Genomic DNA, 23,700 nt, shown 5'->3' with positions numbered 1-23,700 from the left:
GTATGGTACAAGTAAGTGTTCAACGTGTACCAAGGCTAAAGATAACATTTGTATTGTCCAATGTAAAAAAAAAAAAACAAAAAAAAAAAAAAAAAAAAAACTAATTTAGCTTCACTTCCCGATGCAAAGATTGTGAGCTGTTTAGTTTAATCGAGCACTAAAATGTGAAAATTAAATGTTCTGCTGCATAACAAAAATTCATTTAACCATTTACTAGACAACTGTGAACTGCGCATTTAATACAAATGATACTTGTTTGAGCCCCTGAACAGCTTTAATGATTTTTTCCACTGTCTTGACCTGCAACCGAAACAGGAAAAAAAAACAGACTCGTCTGGTCAACTGAGACAATATGACAACATTCATTTCTTAAGAAAAATGTGAGCTGAAGAAATGATTGAGGTACTAAATTACCTTGCAATATATATCCTTCGCAAATGTCTTCAAGAAAATGTTTAAAAAGGAAGTTATTTTGAATTATTCACGAATGTGCATACACATATGTATCTAAATACGTTATATTTGATAAAATCAGGGTGGTTCCAAATTCGGATGAACCAATAATGTTTGTGAGGCTTAGATCTAGTTGAAATTAATTTTATTCCGTCTAAACAATATACATCACATCTTTAGCCGTCATAACAGTTACAAAACGAACAAAGTCGAGACATTTATCCTCGATAGCTAACCATTTCTCGTTTTACATGTAGTGGTATATCTCCCGTTGGATTGTGTAACAATCATTATTATCAAGTCCTTAAACTTTATCAAAAAGGTCATTTTGAAACGGTTATTGTCAAAGTGGACTGATATATTAACGAGGTTAATACGAATAAAATAATCCATTATGTCTTTCGACTTTAAAGGAAAGAAATACCTTGTAACTGGTGCCGGGCAAGGAATTGGACGCGCAATCGCTTTGAAACTTGCAAAGCACGGGAGCAAAGTGTATGCTTTAAGCCGTTCCAAAGAGCCGCTAGATAGTTTAGTAGCGGAACATCCTGGCATTCATCCAATAGTGGCAGATATTGGGAACTGGGAGGAAATACGCGAGAAACTTGCGGATATTGAAGCTTTAGATGGATTAGTTAATAACGCGGCTGTAATGTCAATGGAAAATATTCCAGGCTTAGAATGGAGTCGAGAAATCCTACAGAAATCGTTCAACACAAATGTACTAGGCTCCATAAATGTGATTCAAATGGTCGGAAAGAAGATGGTCGAAACAGGACGCTCTGGATCCATTGTGAATATTTCAAGTATAACTTCTCTTCAGGCACTTCCGAGTAAATTGCCATACTGCGTTTCCAAAGCCGGTCTTGATATGGTTACAAAACAGTTTGCATTGGAGCTCGGAAGCAACAACATCCGTGTCAATTCCGTAAACCCTACCCTGGTGGCAACAGAAAGAGTAAATCAGGCAATTAAATCTGGGTCCCCATTCGCTAAAGTATTTACTTCCAGGACGCCGATGAAACGTTTAGCGGAAGTCGATGAGATTGTTTCCCCTGTGTTATATTTCCTCAGTGATATGTCATCAATGGTGTCAGGAACTATACATGTCGTTGATGGCGGAGCAATGGCTTCGTTCGTTACCGATATATGAACACTAACGAATAGAGATTATAGGTGCAGAGAAGTTCATTGTCAATCAGAATGCATAAATAAACGGTTATAACTATATTAGTCCAAGGAATCCGTGCATAAAAATGGGCGAATATTTGCACCTTCTGTGAAAAGCATGAAACTTGGCATAGTATATATATAAGTTAAATATCCTACACTTCATTTAAGACTGGGAAGCCAAGATGACAGCCTAAGTCCAAGATGGCCGCCATAATTCAGTATACAAAGAAAATGACAAAATAAGAGTGTGTATCCTGTAAAAAAGCTCTGGAATAATAATTGAATATATACTAAGCTTCGAATTTATTTTTGATTTATATTGCAAAAATCAATATGGCCGCAAAATCCAAGATGGCTGCCAAAAGACTTTTTTCTTATTTTAAAGTGGCGAACTATTTGATTAAATCACGTAAATGAATGTTACTTGGAACAGTCATATAAAATGTAAATCCTTATATAAACAAACCCTTATATAATCAAGGCAAAAACTATTATGGCCATTATATTCCAAGTTGATCATTACTATGACTATTTATAGATTCACTTCTGACCCATTATTGTTTTTTCTTAAGTATACGAGCCACGTTATATATTCATATTGTCCGGGCTGGGAATACACATTATTTTATCCATGTAACTTGTATTATTTGATACTAAACAGTTATAAGCTGGTTTCTTTTGTTTACATTCAAAAATTATAAATGAAAGTCCCCCACCTACCACTTTGTTTAAGTGCAGCCATAAATTAAAACAGTACTTAGACCAGGAAGGTCTAATAGCAAACAGCATTCGACTGCATGTGGTGATATGCTTAATTATTATATTAAATGAACTCGAGCTCACTTCCCTGTATAAATATTTTACCGCGTAACTTCAAACCTTTACCAAAGGACCGATTTTTGTTGGATTTGAATAAATAAAATGTCTTTAGAAAGCTGGCACTTTTCTTAATATTGTTGAGCCATAATTATAATATTGTTTATAATGTCAGATTTCTACATAAAGAAACATTCTTTTTGCACTCAAAGAATGACTCAAACGAGATTTTGTTAAAACTCCAAAAATTAATTAATCTTAAATCCGATGTTGGAAAACTTTTAGATAAAACTGCAGAAAAAAACTCTAGGTTTAACACGCATTTAAATGGTGAAAAACAAAGCATTATCATAAAAAAGTACTTTCAGGTAACAGTTTACAGCTTCGACTTGCTAATTTCATCAAAATATGTCCTAATTTTATTGTTCTAAATACTCTGAATCAACAAAGCAAATATCATGTAAAAAAACGACATCTTTCTCTCTGGGTAAGACAAACCTAGATTTAGCCATTTTCACAGGGCGAAATGTAACATTAATGTAGATATTTTCTATTTAAAAACATATGCAGGCAATAATTTCATGGTAGAACTTTTGTTTTCAACAAAAAGTTCAACAGATGCTTTCCCAGACTTTCACTAAAAGGACGAGTTAAACTGTAAGACGTAAGTGTGTGGGTAATAGCAGAATAACCTACGGCACACGCTTCGATTGGACGACAGCATAAAATAAGATAAATGCCGCATTCCAGTCCCTGTATCAATTGTTCCAGTTTAAATGTCAAAGGGCAAAGCTCGGAAATTGATTCAAAAACCATTCAAATTAGCAAAATATTATTTTACCAACTTACTTTATGTAAAGTTTTTTTCCTATTTATAAATGTTTTGTCTTTATAAGTAAATGCTTGTTATTACAAAGAATTGTACAACGGGATCAGACAGGTATATATTATACATTCTTGCAAATATATCAAAAGCAAAGTGTTAATTTAAGAAAATATTTTAATTATTACCAGAGCTACAGCAATTCGTTGCGAATATTAATTCATACAGAAACGAATCGAATTTTGTTTCTTTGATGTCACTAGGTGACACTAGGTAAATAAACTAGACTGTTTCAAAGACTCGATAGTTATTGCCAAATTCAGAATTACATGAACTATATAAAATTCTGAGTTTTCTCAAATGTTTCCTTTTCTTTGCTTTTTTTCACAAACGAAACAACAAGTTTTACAATACGTTTGGCCAATGAAATGCAAAGATTTAAAACCAGTGCTGAAATCTGTTGGATACTTTTATCTGGGGAACACATTATCTTAAACAGAAGTTTTTGTGTTTCAGTCAGCGAGGCGCAGAAAGGGAAACAAAAGTGTAAAAATAATAATAAACAAATATAAATGAAAATGATATATAAATTTATGCAATAAAACAGTTATAATACGTAATGCTCGTGTGCTATGATCTCGGTATTTTTCTCTGCACATATCTGTCTCGGCCTCGACGACATGTGCAGAGAAAAATACCCTTGATTTACCCCTAGCTCTGATATATCATGGTAACACACGCTCACACATACTATGACTATTACATATTTCACAGTAGCGATCCTCTTGGGTGTCAATACTTAGTAAACACATGTCACTATTTAATTACCAGTAAAACAATAATATACAAGAGGGCCATGATGGCCCTATATCGCTCACCTGTTATCATTGCACTTGAGGACAAGAAGGTCCTCAGAAAAAATGCCTAAATCCAAAGGGCAGGAACAACAAAGGGAAAAAATTTAACCAAAAAATCTTACAAGGTATAGATATGTCAAAATACACCTAAAAATTGGAGGTACCATCCATGTTGTACCACACAAAAGTGGTCTCGGTTTTTCCCTACGGCCAATAATAAAAAAGTTACTAAAAATAAGCTATTTATAGTATCGTAAAAGGGAAGTAATTAAAAAAAAATATTGTAAGTGAACAAAAGAAGGATCTGCCAAATAAATCTGTTGACATAAATGAAATTTCAGATCAGTATCTTCATTAGTTACGGAGATACATACACCCATTTTAGTTTGAACTAAAGGGAGGTAATTTGACATAAAATCAGTCCATAGTTATCTACCCTGATTGTCTCAGTCAAACTAATAACAATAATGAAATTTCAAATAAGTCCTATAAGGACTTACTGATATAAATCCATTTTGATTACAATCAGGGGAGGTAATCAGATATAAAATTACTCTGGAACCTACGACTGGATCTGATTTGTCATGGAATCCAAGATTTATTGTTGTTGAAGATATTTTGGAAGTTTGTATCAAATAAAACCATAAATGATGTCTCTATATGGCTGCAAAAAGCCAATTTTGGACCTTTAAGGGGCCATAACTCTGGAACCCATGATGGAATCTGGCCAGTTCAAGAAGGGAAGCAAGATCTTGTGGTGATACAAGTTGTGTGCAAGTTTGGTTAAAATCAAATCATAAATGAAGCTGCTATTGTGCAGACAATGTCAAAATAGCTAATTTTGGCCCTTTCAGGGGCTAGAACTCTGGAACCCATTATGGGATCTGGCCGGTTCAAGAAAGGAATCAAGATCTTATGGTGACACAAGTTTTATGCAAGTTTGATTAAATTCAAATCATAAATGAAGCTGCTACATGTATTGTGCAGACAAGGTCAGAATAGCTAATTCTGGCCCTTTGAGGGGCCATAACTCTGGAACCCATGATGGGATCTGGCCAGTTCAAGAAAGGAACCAAGATCTTATGGTGATACAAGTTGTGTGCAAGTTTGGTTAAAATAAAATCATAAATGAAGCTGCTATTGTGCAGACAAGGTCAAAATAGCTAATTTTGGCCCTTTCAGGGGCCATAACTCTGGAACCCATAATGGAATCTGGCCAGTTCAAGAAAGGAACCAAGATCTTATGGTGATACAAGTTGTGTGCCAGTTTGGTAAAAATCAAATCATAAAGCTGCTATTGTGCAGACAAGGTCAAAATAGCTAATTTTGGCCCTTTCAGGGGCCATAACTCTGTAACCCATAATGGGATCTGGCCGGTTCAAGAAAGGAACCGTGATCTTATGGTGATACAAGTTGTGTGTAAGTTTGGTTAAAACAAAATCATAAATGAAACCACTATCGTGCAGACAAGAAATTGTTGACGCACACACGGACGGACTGACGACGGACGAAGGGTGATCACAAAACCTCACCTTGTCACTAAGTGACAGGTGAGCTAAAAACAGTGATTTAATTTCCGTTTTACCTCTGGGTCTTGTGCATTGTTTTTCACTTGTCCACAGTTTGTTTATTTTTTTTTATTTTTATTTTTTTTTGGTTTAACGCCGTTTTTCAACAGTATTTCAGTCATGTAACGGCGGCAGTTAACCTAACCAGTGTTCCTGGATTCTGTACCAGTACAAACCTGTTCTCCACAAGAAACTGCCAACTTCCCCATATGAATCAGAGGTGGAGGCCTAATGATTTCAGACACAATGTTGTCTACCAAATAGTCACGGAGAACATACGCCCCGCCCGAGGATCGAACTCTCGACCCCGCAATCTGTAGACCGACGCTCTACCTACTGAGCTAAGCGGGCGGGTTTTCTTGTCCACAGTAACTTGTTGTTTCTCCTATATACATATAATAACTGATTTTAATCAGAATGAACATTATTTATTAAAAATATCTTGATATCTTATTAATAGACAAGTTTGGGTGTATTCAAACCAAATATCAAATATATCATTATATACACTAGAGACTTTATTCCCTTCAGGAATTGTCAATTTAGGTTCAAGATATTGTTTTCTAAAATTATTTTTTCCAGACTACTGCATGTCTCATCAAAATACTGCTTTTAATCACAAACATCAAAGGACAAAGTTCACTTAAGCCTTATATTTTGAAAAATTTCAAACTGGCTTAAATTTGAAAAACTATATATTGTTTGCTACCAGAATGTTTATCTGTTGTAAGGAATTAAGTTTTTTTCTATAAACAGATATATTATTTTGTTCTACGCATATCACTGAATATTGCTGAAATTGCAGATTTTTAAGAAAATTGGCAATTTTTGCCATATTTAAGGTCACATAGGAATATTTCTAGTAGTGAGCACACTCAAGGACCACAAAAATATTTTGACCAGATCCAGCTTCTTTCACAGAATTTATGGTCATTTTTTGATTGTGATCGACAGCTGTGCTCGTAGTGAAAATTTCAGATTTGTTTAAAAATTCTGATAAAAACTGAAGGATTCCCATACCCATAATAGTAAACGTATTTACAGTTAGGTCAAATGTTTTCTTCTATAATGAATATTTTGTAAATTATTTCGTACAGTTTGATAAAAGAATACTTCTTGATGAAAGAAAATGTGTTCTTTACTCCATTTAGAAAGTTTCAGTTTTTAGGCCATTTTGAGGCAAAAGTGAACCTTCTCCTTTATGTATTGTCATATGTAATTTTAGATTACCCCTTCGTTTAGATGCATAATCATAAACATCACATTCATTTTTTTTTCCTGTATGTAATGCGATGTGTTTTCAGTTTACTCCTTTTAAGATGCATAATTACAAAATTCACATAATAAAGTTTTTCTCTTCTGTATGTACTCTCATATAATAGTTAGACTATTACGACAATTACATGCATAATACAAGCAGGAAGTTTAAAGTATCTCTGTCTTGTAAGTATTCAAATATGTCTTACCAGATGAGAACTTTGATTTGATGTATAATCACAAATATTGCAACGAAAGTTTTTCTCTCCCGTATGTATTAAAATATGTATAAACAGATTAGAACTTTTATTAATTTTTTCTCATCTGTATGTTTTCTCATATGTGCAGTCAGACTACTAGGATTATAATATGCAAAATCACATGCAGGACATTTAAAGCATTTCTCTCCTGTGTATATGTTTGTATGTCTTATCAGAGCAGAACTTTGATTTGATGCATAATTAAAAACGTTTCTCTCACGTATGTAGTACTACATGTCTTATCATATCAGAACTTTTATTACACATATTACAACAAAATTCATATTTAAGGTTTTTCTCCCCTGTACGAATTGACATATATATACTTAGACTGCTACAACAATTACATGCAAAATCACAAGCATTTCTCCATTGTGTTTATTCTCTAATGTCTTACTAAATGATAACTTGATCTGATGCGTAATCACAAACATTATGTTTAAGGCGTTTCTCTCCAGTATGTATTCTCTAATGTATCTTCAGACCATTGCTCAGATTACAAGCATAGTCAAAATCATCACATTTAAAGCATTTCCCTCAAGTATGCATTCTCTAATGTATCTTCAGACCATTGCTCAGATTACAAGCGTAGTCACAATCATCACATTTAAAGCTTTTCTCTCAAGTATGTTTTCTCTTATGTTTCTTCAGAGCATCGTTCCGAATACATGCAAAGTCACAAACATTACATTTAAAGCAGTACTCTCCAGTATGTATTCTCCTATGTTTGTTCAGACCATCCCTGAAAGTGAATGCATAGTCACATATATCACATTTAAACCTTTTCTCTCCAGTATGTATTCTCCTATGTTTCTTCAGATAACTGCCGTCAGAACAAGCATAGTCACAAACATCACATTTAAAGCATTTCTCTCCAGTATGTATTCTCCTATGTATCTTCAGCTGATCACTCCGTCTAGAAGCATAGTCACAAAAATCACATTTAAAGCATTTCTCTCCAGTATGTATTCTTCTATGTCTCCTTAGTTTACTGCCGTCATAGCAAGCATAGTCACAAACATCACATTTGAAGCGTTTCTCTTCAGTATGTATTCTCCTATGTCTCTTCAAATAACTGCAATCGTAGCTAGCATAGTCACAAACATCACATTTAAAACATTTGTCTCCAGTATGTATTCTCCTATGTATCTTCAGACTACTGTCGTCATAACAAGCATAGTCACAAACATCACATTTAAAGCACTTGTCTCCAGTATGTATTATCCTATGTTTCCTCAGATTACTGCTATTATTACAAGCATAGTCACAAACATTACATTTAAAGCATTTCTCTCCAGTATGTATTCTCCTATGTATCTTCAGACTACCGTCGTTATAACAAGCATAGTCACAAATCATCACATTTAAAGCATTTCTCTCCAGTATGTATTCTCCTATGTATCTTCAGACTACCGTCGTTATAACAAGCATAGTCACAAATCATCACATTTAAAGCATTTCTCTCCAGTATGTATTCTCTTATGTATCTTCAGACGGCTGCTATTAATACAAGCATAGTCACAAACATCACATTTAAAACATTTCTCTCCAGTATGTATTCTCCTATGTTTCCTCAGACTACCGCTATGATTACAAGCATAGTCACAAACATCACATCTGAAGCGTTTCTCTCCAGTATGTATTCTCTTATGACTCTTTAGATAACTGCTGTTATAACAAGCATAGTCACAAACATCACATTTAAAGCATTTCTCTCCAGTATGTATTCTCTTATGTATCTTCAGACGGCTGCTATTAATACAAGCATAGTCACAAACATCACATTTAAAACATTTCTCTCCAGTATGTATTCTCCTATGTTTCCTCAGACTACCGCTATGATTACAAGCATAGTCACAAACATCACATTTGAAGCGTTTCTCTCCAGTATGTATTCTCTTATGACTCTTTAGATAACTGCTATTATTACAAGCATAGTCACAAACATCACATTTAAAGCATTTCTCTCCAGTATGTATTCTCTTATGTATCTTTAGACGGCTGCTATTAATACAAGCATAGTCACAAACATCACATTTAAAACATTTCTCTCCAGTATGTATTCTCCTATGTTTGTTAAGACTACTGCTCTGATTACAAGCATAGTCACAAACATCACATTTAAAGCATTTCTCTCCAGTATGTATTCTCCTATGTTTCTTTAGAGAACTGCCGTCAGAACAAGCATAGTCACAATCATCACATTTAAAACATTTTTCTCCAGTATGTATTCTCCTGTGTATCTTCAGACTACCGCTCTGATTACAAGCATAGTCACAAACATCACATCTAAAACATTTCTCTCCAGTATGTATTCTCCTATGTATCTTCAGATAACTGCTATTATTACAAGCATAGTCACAAACATCACATCTAAAACATTTCTCTCCAGTATGTATTCTCCTATGTATCTTCAGATAACTGCTATTATTACAAGCATAGTCACAAACATCACATCTAAAACATTTCTCTCCAGTATGTATTCTCCTATGTTTCTTCAGACTACCGCTCCAATTACAAGCATAGTCACAAACATCACATTTAAAGCATTTTTCTCCAGTATGTATTCTCCTATGTATCTTCAGATTACGGCTCCAATTACAAGCATAGTCACAAACATCACATTTAAAGCATTTCTCTCCAGTATGTATTCTCCTATGTTTCTTTAGAGAACTGCCGTCAGAACAAGCATAGTCACAAACATCACATCTAAAACATTTCTCTCCAGTATGTATTCTCCTATGTGTCTTCAGATTACCGTTCTGATTACAAGCATAGTCACAATCATCACATTTAAAACATTTCTCTCCAGTATGTATTCTCCTATGTGTCTTCATATCACTGTGATTAGAAGCATAATCACAAACAGGACATTTCAAGCGTTTCTCTCTTATATGTTTTTCCCAGTTCTTTCTTTAAATGTACTCTTTGATTACATGCATAATTAGAAATCACTTTCTTCTTGTACGAATTCTAATAAGTTTCTTCCGACGACAGCTGTGACAAGATTAATCTTTATATATTGGTGAATGCAACTTTCGATAACTCCTTGTAAATACACCCACTTTCATAAACATAACATTTAAACCATAATTTCTATTCTAGGTGTATTCTCATATGTCTCCTTTATGCCTCACTTAGAGGTTTGTGGAGATTTGTGTTGAAAATTCGTTCACGAGGAATATCGATCATGTGCAAATTCTCTTTTGTAATCTATAGAAATGGCCTAGCTATATGTATTTGTTCATGTCTGTAACTGTACCTTTTGTTTGCCCCGTTATGCTGGTATCAAAATAATGACTTGTTTTACCATTTTCAAAATCTATAAAAGAAAAAATATTACAGTTACACATACATGTATAACATAATAGGAGTATGATAGCCAAAGAACACTCATCTTAACCCATAGCTGGACTGAATAATTTTGTCACAAGGACCAATGCTATCAGATTATCTTAAAATCGGGCCAGTCATTTCAGCTGAGATTATGGAAGTTTTCCAAATAGCCATATAGAGACTAGTTTGATTGTTTTAATGGAATTAAGGTTGCACCGACACTGTTGTAGGTCATATGGAGACTTTCCAGCTTTGGTTGTAGAGGAAGACACAGGTGTTCCTTCTTTCATTATTTAATTACGGGAGGGCATCTAGTTAGAACCACCAACCTTCTGTAAGCCAGCTGGATGGCATCCTCACATGAAAAATTCAACACAGCGAGTAAGGATCGAACCCACATCGATGAGGGGGCAAGTGATTTGATGTCAGCGACTTTTAACAACTGGCCACGGAGGCCCCTCAGAGAAGACTAGACCCACATCCATCGGTGGCCATGTTTCTACCGAAACAGAATGATCTGAAGGAATTTAGTAGATGGTCATCCAATAACAAGAGGGCCATGAAGGCCCTGTATTGCTCACCTGACTTAGGAATCATCAAGATTAACATTCTGACCAAATTTCACATTAAGATATGGTCATAAATGTGGCCTCTACAGTGTTAACTAGCCTTTTCTTTGATTTGACCTGGTGACCTAGTTTTTGACCCTACATGACCCAGATTCAAAATGGACCTTGAGATCATCAAGGTTAAAATTCTGACCAAGTTTCATGAAGATACAGTCATAAATGTGGCCTCTAGAGTGTTAAAAAGCTTTTCCTTTGATTTGACCTGGTGACCTAGTTTTTGACCCCAGATGACCCAATATCAAATTCTTCCAAGACTATATTGAGGTTAACATTCTGACCAAGTTTCATTAAGATTTGGCCAAAAGTGTGACCTCTAGAGTGTTAACTAGCTTTTTCTTTGATTTGACCCGGTGACCTAGTTTTTGACCCCATAAGACCCAGATTCGAACTTAATCTAAAGATCATCAAGATTAACATTCTGACTAAGTTTCATGAAGATAAGTCATAAATGTGGCCTCTGGAGTGTTAACAAGCTTTTCCTTTGATTTGACCTAGTGACCTAGTTTTTGATCCCATCTGACCCAGAATTAAACTTGATCTAAAGATCATCAAGATTAACCTTCTGACCAAGTTTCATTAAGATATGGTCATGAATGTGGCCTCTAGAGTGTTAACTAGCTTTTCCTTTGCTTTCAGCTGGTGACCTAGTTTTTGACCCCACCTGACCCAGAATTGAAAATAAACTATATATCATCAAGATTAACCTTCTGACCAAGTTTCATTAAGATATGGTCATTAATGTGGCCTCTAGAATGTTAACTAGTTTTTCCTTTGATTTCCTTTGACCCGGTGACCTAGTTTTTGACCCTGCATGACCCAGATTCAAACTGGACCTTGAGATCATCAAGATTACCATTCTGACCAAATGTTATGAAGATACGGTCATAAATATGGCCTCTAGAGTGTTAACAAGCTTTTCCTTTGATTTGACCTGGTGACCTAGTTTTTGACCCCAGATAACCAAATATCAAACTCATCCAAGATTTTATTAAGGGTAACATTCTGACCAAGTTTCATGAAGACTGGGCCAAAATTGTGACCTCTAGAGTTTTAACAAGCTTTTCCTTTGATTTGACCTGGTGACCTAGTTTTTGACCCCAGATGATCCAATATCAAATTCGTTCAAGATTTTATTGAGGGTAACATTCTGACCAAGTTTCATTAAGACTGGGCCAAAATTGTGACCTCTAGAGTGTTAACAGTCAAATTGTTGACAACGATGGACAGATGGACGGACGGACGACGACGGACACAGGGCGATCATAAAAGCTCACCTTGAGCACAAAGGGCTCAGGTGAGCTAAAAACCGCTGTGATACTAGAAATTGCTTTTGTAAAAAAGCGCATGTCTCCCCCAATGCAAAGTCCTATAGGCAAGAAGTCAATAGAGGCCAGGAGCGAAAGTCAAAGAGACACTGATGGTTGGCTGCAATAGGGATCGTCTACTTGGCATGTCTAGTCATCCAGCTAAATTTCAACACCCTTGGCCTAGTGGTTCTCAAGTCATTGTTCCGGATCCTGTGACCTTGACCTTTGATTAAGTGACCCCAAAATAAATAGGGGTCATCTACTCTGCATGTCTAATCATCCTATAAAGTTTCAACATTCTAGGTCAGTGGTTCTAGAGTTATTTTCCGGAAACGGATTTACATGACCAGGTCCCTGTGACCTTGACCTTTAAAAGACAGACCCAAAAATCAATAGGGGTCGTCTACTCTGCATGTTCAATCATCCTATGAAGTTTCAACATTGTGGGTCAAGTGGTTCTCAAGATATTGATCGGTAATTGTTCTCCATGTTCAGGCTCCTGTGACCTTGACCTTTAACAGAGTGACCCTAAAATCGATAGGGGTCATCTACTCTGCATGTTCAATCATCCTATGAAGTTTCAACATTCTGGATCAAGAGGTAACAAGTTATTGATCGGAAATGATTATCAATGTTCAGGCCCCTGTGACCTTGACCTTTAACTGAGTCATTTACTCTGCATGAACAATCATCCTATGAAGTTTCAACATTCTGGGTCAAGAGGTTCTCAAGTTATTGATCGGAAACGGTTTTCGATGTTCAGGCCCCTGTGACCTTGACCTTGACCAGAGTGGCCCCAAAATCGATACGGGTCATCTACTCTGCATGACCAATCATGCTATTAAGTTTCAACATTCTGGGTCATGAAGTTCTTAACCCCACATGACAAAGTTTCGAACTTGACCTAGAGATTATTAAGATAAAAATTCCATGCACAGTGTGCCTAATCACGTGTCCGCGATACGTCATTTTGAGCTCGAAAGTGAAAGTAGAAAGGTAAACAAAAATTGAAAATCAGTGCGTAAGTTTTTTAATCTACATATCGTGTTTATATCAAGCATATGTTTTGAAACCTATTTGAAAGTGCTATCCCAGGTACTACGATTTCCCGACCAACAGCTTTTCGTTTTAATGCTATTCCTGTTCAATTGACTTGCACAATGAGCGCATACTGTTGAAAGTGGTTGAACAGGAATAGCGTTAAAACGAGGTTTTGGCGAGAAAATTTTAGTACCGGAGATAGCACTTTCAAATAAGTTTCGAATGATGCACATGATAGTAACACAATATATTGAATAAAAAAAAAATACTCCATTATTTATATTTTTGTTTACGTTTCTATTTTCACTTTCGAGGTCAAAATGACGTAGCGGGATCACACGATTGGGTACACTGATGCAAATTTGTATCAAATCCAAGCATAAATGAAACCTTATATTGGTGAGAGGGCCAGAATAGAGTATTTGCCCCGTTCAGGGGTAGTATCTCTTGAACAGATGATGGAATCTAGTTGGTTTTCAATAGGAACCGAGATCTTATTTTACTTAATTTGTGTGTAAATGTGGTTAAAGTCGAGAGTAAAATGTCACTGCTATCATGTTCATAAAGTGAACATTTTGGCTCCTTCAGTCGGCCATATTTCTCCACCGCTTCTGCGACCAATCCTCCAAAAAATCCCGGGATATCCTGGCCCCATGACACTTTACCATCCTGGCTTCCTGAGAGTACCTGGTCCTGAGATTCTTTTTACACTCCAGAAAATCCCAGGATATCCTGGCCCCAGGACTCTTTCTACTGTCCTGGGATATCCTGGCCTCAGGACACTTTCTTCCATCTTGGCTTCCCAGGATATCCTGGGATTTCCTGGACCTCAAAATGTTATTTTTTACATCCTGGCATTTCCTGCTTATACAGGAATGTCCAGGAATGTGCAGGAATAAATCCTGTTCAAATTACCAGTGTCAAAAATCTTGAGATATCCCAGGATATCCCTGTAAAATTGCAGGAATTTCTCCTGAGATAACCTGAGATATACCAGGAAAATCCCAGGATTTCCTGGCCTGTTTTCGCATAGGAAGGCCGGTGAGCTAGTGGTAACACTCTTGCCTGTCAATCCAGAGGTCTGTGGTTCGAATCCCGGTCCAGGCACTTGAAATTTCTGAGATGCTCTCGAGTGTCTCCCACCTAAGATAGAGGCCTGTAGTGGTTCTTCCCAGGAAAGACGGCTTCGCGTGTATCAGTGCTATACACTGGGCACGTTAAAGAACCCGACTGTCTATTCGCAAAGAGCTTGGATAAGTTAGCTGGACAAGTCTGTACTCTTTATCTGTTCTGTAGATTTTATCTCACTCTGTCCCTCTGGTCAGAGCGCTCTGTGTCTTTACTAGTAGAGGATGAATTTCGCACTGTGTGGCTACGTTTGCTGTATGCAAAGAGCCTCTGAACGTGTTTATCATGAAAAGGGCACTATATAAATCTGGTATAATAATAATAATAATAAAATGAAATACATTATATACCTATCACACTTGGAAACTCACAACGAAAATGGTCTAGATCTTTTCTCAATACAATAAGCAATAAAACTAAGCCAAAAATATAACTGCTAGATTTCATCAACAGTATGGAACTACATTTTGGACTAAAATTCACATGTAACACCGAGTGGTCACATCCTATTATGTGAAATCATGATGCAGTCCTTTAAGGAAAACTTTTTATACTATAAAATGTGTGATTTTTACTAAAATTGTATCAGTAACTAGGGCTGTCATCGATAGAAACGATATCGATGTATCAACGATATTTTTTTGTCGATCGATTATCGATTCCCATTTTCAAAAATCGATATTTTACAGAGAGAAAAAACTATCCAGATAAACACTCAGACCCTCAAAAACTATTAAGTTCACAAAGTTGTAAATTTGGATAAATGCAAAAGAGAAGTGAAGGCAAAATAAAAATGAAAGATTTTATTAATTTTTATTTATTTCTTTTATTTCATAAATACAAATACAATACAATCAAACAGTAATATGAAAAGTAGGCAATAAAACTAAAAATAACACTTACAGGAAGGTATATAGTATGCTTACGAACAAATACATTGTTAATCTAACTTAATAATCGATATATCGATGTATCGTCGATATTTGTCTTCTGATATATCGGTATCGTCGATATGCCTAAGACCCAATCAATGACAGCCCTATCAGTAACTTAAATGCATGAAAGAAAAAACAGTTTCATTTTGATAAAATCAATTTTCAAGGTTTTACAGCTTTTTCGGTAATGTATGCTAACGTGCCAATTTTCCTCCAAAATTGCTGTCCCAACATAATTTATGACCTCTGTTCCTTACTTGGTCTTATTTTTGCCATATTTTATCATTTTTTACTCTAAACTGCACTAAAATGACATACTGTTACTGTAAAATTTACCTAATCTAACCAGCAATATTTAGGCTGTAAATACGCATTTTAAAAACAGAAAGAATTACAGCTTAAACAGTGGAATTGAAATATTTTAGTTTTTCTACACTTTCTCTGCAAAACTTCACTGCAGTTGTCAGTTTCTACTACAATCTGACCTAACTAGCCCATTTCAACCACATCTAAACAAGTTTCAATTTTTACCCCTGCTCTACTTATACCTTTGGGCATAATAATTTCCCAATTATTCCAAATGACGTATTTATAACTGCCAGAGTGTATAAATAGCATTAAAACATGGTTTTGCTATCAATTATTTTGATTCTAACATGACATTTGTTGCAAAATTTAGATCAATATGGTAGAACTGTTTCTTCGCGCATGCATGCCACAAAATGGTATGTCGTCACACGCCTTTGTTTATACACGCCAGGACCGGAAATGGTAAAACGTCTTGCGGAAAAGTTCAATTTGGGCGATATAATGGCGAATTATTCTGCTAAGTAAATAACCAACTGAGTGTGAGTATAAATTAATCAAGACAATTGTGCAATGTAACATTTCGTTTTAAACATGCTATAGTTGATCAAATTTGGATGCATACATGACGCTAAATATCACGTCAACATGACGTCAACATAATATCATTGTGATGATTTAAGCATTGCCAGTCATATTAGAATACAGTTATCATATTATACTGACAACTAGATGGATTGAATCAGTTAACCATAATATTAATGACGTTGCGGATTTTTTTCCACAATGACACAGAGTAAACAAGAGCACAGCCCACTGGTCGAGGGCTGAGCGCGAAACTATTGTATCACTGTTCTTTATTTATATATAGTTACAATAGTTTCGCGCTCAGCCCACGTGGTGTCATCGCTCGTCTGCAAGGGCAATAATTCTGACAAAATGCCTATCAGAATTATAGTTCTTGGCCTACATAGTCCCCTAACACTGATGAAAAGTGTGCAAAGTTTCAAAGCTGTATAGCTCTTACAGTTTTTGAGAAAAGGTGGACATAAACCAATATTTTACCCAATGCCGACACCGAAGATCAAACGACGACAATACCTTGCAGATGTTTTTTTAAAGATCAGAGCTGACGAGCTAATAACTTCAAAAATGTCTCTTATCCATGACAGGCCAATAGTAAACCAATTATAACACCCACTTCCGACTATAATGACCGCTTCTGGTTATATGGCCTGAGGGATATAGGAATTTGTCCTATGCAGTTTCGTTTCTCTTTATAATAAGATATACAATATATGCTTTTTTTTTTCAACGTTGAACTAGAGCTGCTTTTGAGAAAAGCGTATGTCTCCCTCAACTGCCTATTAGACATTTACGAATTAAGTCTACGTAAACTGTGAACACCTAAGACGATCGATTTTTCAAGGGGACCGTCTCAACATGATAATTTTAATTTATGTTTGGTAGGAAAACATTCCTATAATGATGGTAAGGTCTGGCTTAATATGTCACTGCACAGGATAATATTTGGATATGTCTGTCCGTCCGTCTGTTCGCCAGAGAAATGTTTTGTTATACATATCGCAAAAAGTATTTGATCTAGCGTCATAACACTTTCCTGAAATGTTCTTCAATATTATAAGTTGCGCATCTGCGACAAAGTTGAAAAGATGAGCTAGTCTGATCGCAATGTATCCGTATTCCATCGTCGTCGTCGTCGTCCAACATGAAACAATCTAAACTGGGTCAGTCGGGATCAAAATGTAGGTCAGCAGGTAAAACATTGTAGAAAACTTAATATCTTGCGTCTCCATTCCTTTGTGTTATTATACGCCCGAAGGGACGTATTTTGGGATACCACAGGTGTTCATCTGGCTGTCTGTTCTGTCAGTCTGTTTGTGTGTCTGTCCGTCTGTCTGTCCGTCTGTTCGTTAACAATTTCGTGTCGACTCCGCTCCTTGAAGGATTTTAAAACAAACTTGAAACAAATGTTATCCACATCAAGAGGACGCGTGCAGAGCGCCTGTATCAGGTGACTTGCTTTAAAGGTCAAGGTCACACTTAGGGGGTCAAGGTCATATGACTTTGTTTCGTGTTCGCTCTGTAACTCTTGATCTGTATGAGGGATTTTAAAGAAACATTGCAAAAATGTCCACCACATCGAGTCGACGTGCAGAGCGCATGTTTTGGATGGCTAGATACAAGATCAATGTCACACTAAGGGGTCAAAGGTCATATAACTTTGTTTCGAGTGCGATGTGTAACTGTTGAACTGCTTGAAGGATTTTAAAGAAACTTGGCACAAATGTTCACCACATTGAGACGACGTGCAGAGCGCATGGCTCGCTTCAAGGTCAAGGTCACACTTAGGGGTCAAAGGTCACATGACTTTGTTTTGTGTTTATGTTGCTTGCATTGCTTGGTTTTTGGGTTTATTTGGCATATCCATTTTTTGTTCACTTACAATATTTTTTTATTGAATTACTTCCCTTTTATGTTTACTATAAATAGGTTATTTTGTAACATTTTTATTACTGGCCGTAGGGAAAAAACCGATACCACTTTTCTGTGGTACAACATGGATGGTACCTGCAACGTTAAGGTGTATTTTGACTTATCTGTACTTGGTAATGATTTTAGTGGACTTAGAGTTTTTCGGGTAATTTCTTCCCTTTGTTGTCCTTTTCGTTTGGGCTTCACCAGTAAAGTTCTTTAAATTTTGCTCCCATCCCCTGATATAATCCTTCGGGCGTATATTGCCCCGCTTGGCGGAGCACTTGTTATTTCTGTATTAGCCGCGTTAAAGACTTTGTATTCGTATAACTTTATTGTTTTAATTTGTCAGTAGTGGATGGACAAAGAGATGGACAGCTTTTTTACTAGATAAATGAACGGAAGATAGGAAAATAATCAAAATAAAAAAATCTTCCCATTTATACTGTATTATGGCATAAACATGAATGAAATGAAATTCATTTCTTGTTGAAAGTTTTCAGTTTATACAATCAATCCGATATGTTTTCTTCTACACACAAGGGATGCACAGACATGTACGGTTCTTGAAAGTCGTTGTCGTGAGTGCCTCCATATAGAGCTTAAACTGAGCAAAATCATATTGCGATAAAATCTATTGCCTCTATAATGCTCAGAAGTTTTTTTTCTATGATTTTAACATAGTTGTATAGTTTATTGACATCAGATAACCAAATTTAAGTTGAACTAGACTATATAAAAAGACAATCTTTCTGAACAGTTTTTAAGTAGAAACATAGGCCTTCAGACTGTTGAAAGGGCCTTTCTATGATATGACGAATCGACTGACTTTTATATCCCAGATAACTGTATTTTAATTTGTATACATTTAAAAAGAGAAATGTTCTGTCTTTGGACTGAATTTCATAAAGAAAATGTGGCATCTAGAGTAAGTATAAAGTTTTCAAAAAAGGTAGATAATTAAAAAATGGGACGACCTAGATTACGGTTCCTTGTCCCTACACTCCTTCTCACTGACTTCTATAAGTTTGTTAAGTATGAAATCTATCTTGCATAGTATTCGAGTTTATGCCCCAAAGAAGGTTTAAAAATGGAGATTATTAAAAATGGGACCAACTACAGTATGGTTCCTTGTCACTGCACTTCCTTTCAATGAGGTCTAACATTGTATAAAGTTACGACTTGGTATCTTCAATACTTATTTGGTTTATCATCCGGTCAAGAAGTGTCAAAAGGGAGGTAATTCAAAGGTGTGACCACATAGAGTTATAATTTCTTGTCAAATCAGAGTTATGGGGATTGATTTTCCTTGTGTAGACTTCGATAGTAAATAATTATTTAAGTTTCAAGTCAAAAGCTTAATAGTAACAGAGATATTTGAAATTATCAAAAATTTTAACAAAATAATCTAAGTTAAAAAAGGGCATAATTCTGTCAAAATCCAAACAGAGTTATGGGGATTGCTTTTCTTGGGTGTAGATTTCGATAGTAAATAACTATTTTAAGTTTCAAGTCAATAGCTTTGACAGTAACCAGAGATATTTGACTTTATCAAAAACTTTAACCAAACATTCTAAGTTAAAAAGGGGCATAATTCTATCAAAATTCAATCAAAATTATGCGGATAGTTTCTCCTGGTGAAGCCTTTGATGGTAAATAACTATTTAGTTTCAAGTCAATAGCTTCGATTGTAACAGAGATATTTGCCTTTATCAAAAACTTTAACCAAAAATTTTAAGTTAAAAAGGGACATAATTCTAAACAAAATTCAAATTAGAGTTATGGGGATTGTTTCTACGAGTGTAGACTTAAATAGTAAATTAGTATTTAAGATTCAAGTCAATAGCTTTGATAGTAACAAGATATTTGACTTGATCAAAAAAATTAACAGAAAATTCTTAATTAAAAAGGGGCATATTCTGTAAAAAATTCAAACCAGAGTTATGGGGATGATTTTCCTTGTGTAGACTTCGATAGTAAATAACTATTTTAAGTTTCAAGTCAATAGCTTTGATAGTAACAGAGATATTTGACTTTATCACAAACTTTAACCAAAAATACTAAGTTAAAAGGGGCATATTCTATCAAAATTCAGTCAGAGTTATGGGGATTATTTCTCCTGGTGTAGACTTCGATAGTAAATAACTATTATAAGTTTCAAGTCTATAGCTTTGATAGTAACAGAGATATTTGACTTTATCAAAAACTATAACCAAAAATGCTAAATTAAAAAAGGGCATAATTCTGTAAAAATTCAATCAGAGTTATGAGGATTGTTCTTCCTTGTGAAGACTTTGATAGTAGATAAGTATTTTAAGTTTCAAATTCATAGCTTTGACAGTAACAGAGATATTTGACTTTATCAAAAATTTTAACCCAACGGAGACGCCGACGCCGACGCCGGAGCGAGTGCAATAGCTCTACTTTTTCTTCGAAAAGTCGAGCTAAAAACAGGCACATCCAAATTTATATCACCTACCGCATAGTGATGATATAATAACTCAAACCCTATTGCCGTTATAAACTCTTTTTCATATCGCGCATAATATAATTTAACTATGTTGAGATGGTCCCCTTGAAAAATCTATCGCCTTAGGTGTCCACAGTCCACGTAGACTTAATCCGTAAATGTCTAATAATCTAGATTGGCATTTCTTCTCCATTATTTATCCATGCACAAAGACCTGTATCACTAGCATCATTACTTTTGGTAATTCGTGGGCCATAATTCCGAAGTGCCTGGGCCAAGGACTTACTGGCAAACACATTTTGTTCAAGTTTGGTGAAGATCGGATGAGAACTATCCGACTTAGAGCGCGGACAAGATTTGTGACAGACATGCACTGAAAACCTGTATCACTTGTTTAAACTGACAGGAATATTGTGCATTCAAAACTAAGGGAAGCTGCTCGGAAACGCTGGTTCCCGCTGTTTCCTATATCATCATTACATAAATATTTAGAAATGCAGTTCTTCTTTAGTTAAAGACATCATTTATTCAATTTTACTTCTCGTGTGTTCGCCGATATTTTAGTACTGACAAGTGCCCAGAATGACGTCATAAGATTGGGAAACACCACCATGTGATCAGGATTCATCTCACGGAAGAAAATACTTAGTTTCATTCACTTATTGCACCAATGTACTTCATAAACTCGTTTTCTGGTCATATAAAATGAAACTGAAATGATTTAATAATGAGAAAGAACAATCATATTCAAGGAATTTATATTTGCCACCAAATAAGTTGTTTTGTGAATGATGGGAGTATATTCTGAAAGATGTTTATTTCAAGATATACACAATTTGTGTACAAAAGTCCAAAAGCGGCCACAATTTTCCCAAAATACATCTCAGAATTATGGGACTTAACCAAGTGAGGCTTGTAATTGTCCTAGAATAAGAAAAACAAGAGGACCATGATGGTCCTGAATTGCTCACCTGTCCCCACATGACCTAGTTTTGAACTGAGTATGACATCATTTTTTCTATTATTTGACATAGTGACCTAGTTTTTGAGCTCATGTGACCCAGTTTTGAACTTGACCTAGATATCATCAAGATAAAAATTCTGACCAATTTTCATGAAGATTCATTGAAAAATATGGCCTCTAGAGAGGTCACAAGGTTTTTCTATTATTTGACCTAATGACCTAGTTTTTGACCGCGCATGATCCAGTTTCGAACTTGACCTAGATATCATCAAGGTGAAAATTCTGACCAATTTTCATGAAGATCCATTGAAATATATGGCCTCTCAAGAGGTCAAAAGGTTTTTCTATTTTTAGACCTACTGACCTAGTTTTTGACCGCAGTTGACCAAGTTTCAAATCTGACCTAGATATCATCAAAGTAAACATTATGACCAATTTTCATGAAGATCCATTGAAAAACATGGCCTCTACTCTAGGGAGGACACATGGTTTCTCTATTTTTAGACTTACTGACCTAGTTTTGGACTGCAGTTGACCCAGTTTTAAACTTGACCTAGATATCATAAAGATGAATATTTAGACAAACTTTCATACAGATCCAATGATAAACATCGCCTCTAGAGAGGTCACAAGGTTTTTCTATTATTTGACCTAATGACCTAGCTTTTGATGGTACGTGACCCAGTTTCAAACTTGAGCTAGATATCATCAAGGTGAACATTCTGAACAATTTTCATGAAGATCCATTGAAAAATATGGCCTCTAGGGAGGTCACAAGATTTTTCTATTTTTAGACCTACTGACCTAGTTTTGGAATGCAGATGATCCAGTTTCGAACTTGACCTAGATATCATCAAAAGGAACATTCTGACCAACTTTCATAAAGATCCCATGAAAAATTTGACCTCTAGAGTGGTCACAAGCAAAAGTTTATGCAAGGACGATGGATGCCGCGCGATCGCTAATAAAGCCCCTATATCGCATACACAAGGCTTTTCTTTTGATCTGAACTAGTGACCTAGTTTTTGACCCCAGACTACCAATATTTGTACTTGACCTAGATTTCATGAAGGCAAGGCAACCATTCTGACAAAATTTTATGAAAATCCAGTGTAAATGACCCATATTCAAATTCTACCTAGATTTCATCAAGGCAATCATTCTGACTTAATTTCAGGAAGATAAACTGAAAAATACAGCCTCTATCAAATACACAAGGTTTTCTTTGATTTGACCTAGGACCTATTTTTTACCCAAGATGATCCATAATCAAACTTGACCTAGATTTCATCAAGGCAATCATTCTGACCCAATTTCATGAAGATCAATTGAAAAATACAGCCTCTATCGCATACACTAGGTTTTTCTTTGATTTGACCTAGTGACCTACTTTTTGATCCAAGATGACCAATATTCAAACTTGATCTAGATTTTATCACGGCAATCATTCTGACTTAATTTCAAGAAGATCAAGTTTTTCTTTGAGTTGACCTAGTGACCTACTTTTAACCCCAGATACCCATAATCAAACTTGACCTAGATTTCATGAAGATCAATTGGAAAATACAGCCTCTATCGCATACACAAGGTTTTTCTTTGACTTGACCTAGTGATCTACTTTTTAACTCTAGATGACCCATTTTCAAACTCTGCCTAGATTTCATTAAGGTTATCATTCTGATTTAACTTCAGGAAGATCAATTGAACAAGAGGGCCAAGATGGCCCTAGGTCGCTCACCTGAGAAACACACCATAACAAACTATAATTTGACCTAGTGATTTCATGGAAAAAAATATTCTGACCAATTATCATTAAAATTGGAGCAAAAACCTTGAGTATAAATAAGTATTTTCTTTGATTTGGCCCAGTGACCTACTTTT

The 23,700-nt window shown here is 35.5% G+C and overlaps 2 protein-coding genes across 5 annotated transcripts in view; one reads left to right on the top strand and one right to left on the bottom strand.

The window, feature by feature from the left end:
* Positions 1-625: 625 nt before the first annotated feature.
* On the top strand, positions 626-2,359 carry LOC123540145 (L-xylulose reductase-like). Its single transcript, XM_053526413.1, has one exon. It carries the CDS (start codon positions 848-850, stop codon positions 1,604-1,606), a length of 759 nt encoding a protein of 252 aa, XP_053382388.1. The 5' UTR covers positions 626-847; the 3' UTR covers positions 1,607-2,359.
* Positions 2,360-3,424: 1,065 nt separating this feature from the next.
* The window catches only part of LOC123540146 (zinc finger protein 600-like), a 47,090-nt gene continuing 26,814 nt past the window's right edge, over positions 3,425-23,700 (bottom strand). For all 4 annotated transcript variants that reach the window (XM_053526409.1, XM_053526410.1, XM_053526412.1 and 1 more), the window contains exon 2: positions 3,425-10,529. In XM_053526409.1, coding sequence (XP_053382384.1) covers positions 8,641-10,044 — 1,404 coding nt within the window. In that variant the 5' untranslated portion in view covers positions 10,045-10,529 and the 3' untranslated portion in view covers positions 3,425-8,640. The remainder of the gene's footprint in view (positions 10,530-23,700) is intronic.

The sequence above is a fragment of the Mercenaria mercenaria genome, chromosome 16, assembly GCF_021730395.1.
Source record: "Mercenaria mercenaria strain notata chromosome 16, MADL_Memer_1, whole genome shotgun sequence".
Classification (NCBI taxonomy): Eukaryota; Metazoa; Mollusca; class Bivalvia; order Venerida; family Veneridae; genus Mercenaria; species Mercenaria mercenaria.
Note: the sequence above shows the minus strand (reverse complement) of the source record. Positions and strands in the feature narration are given on the sequence as shown.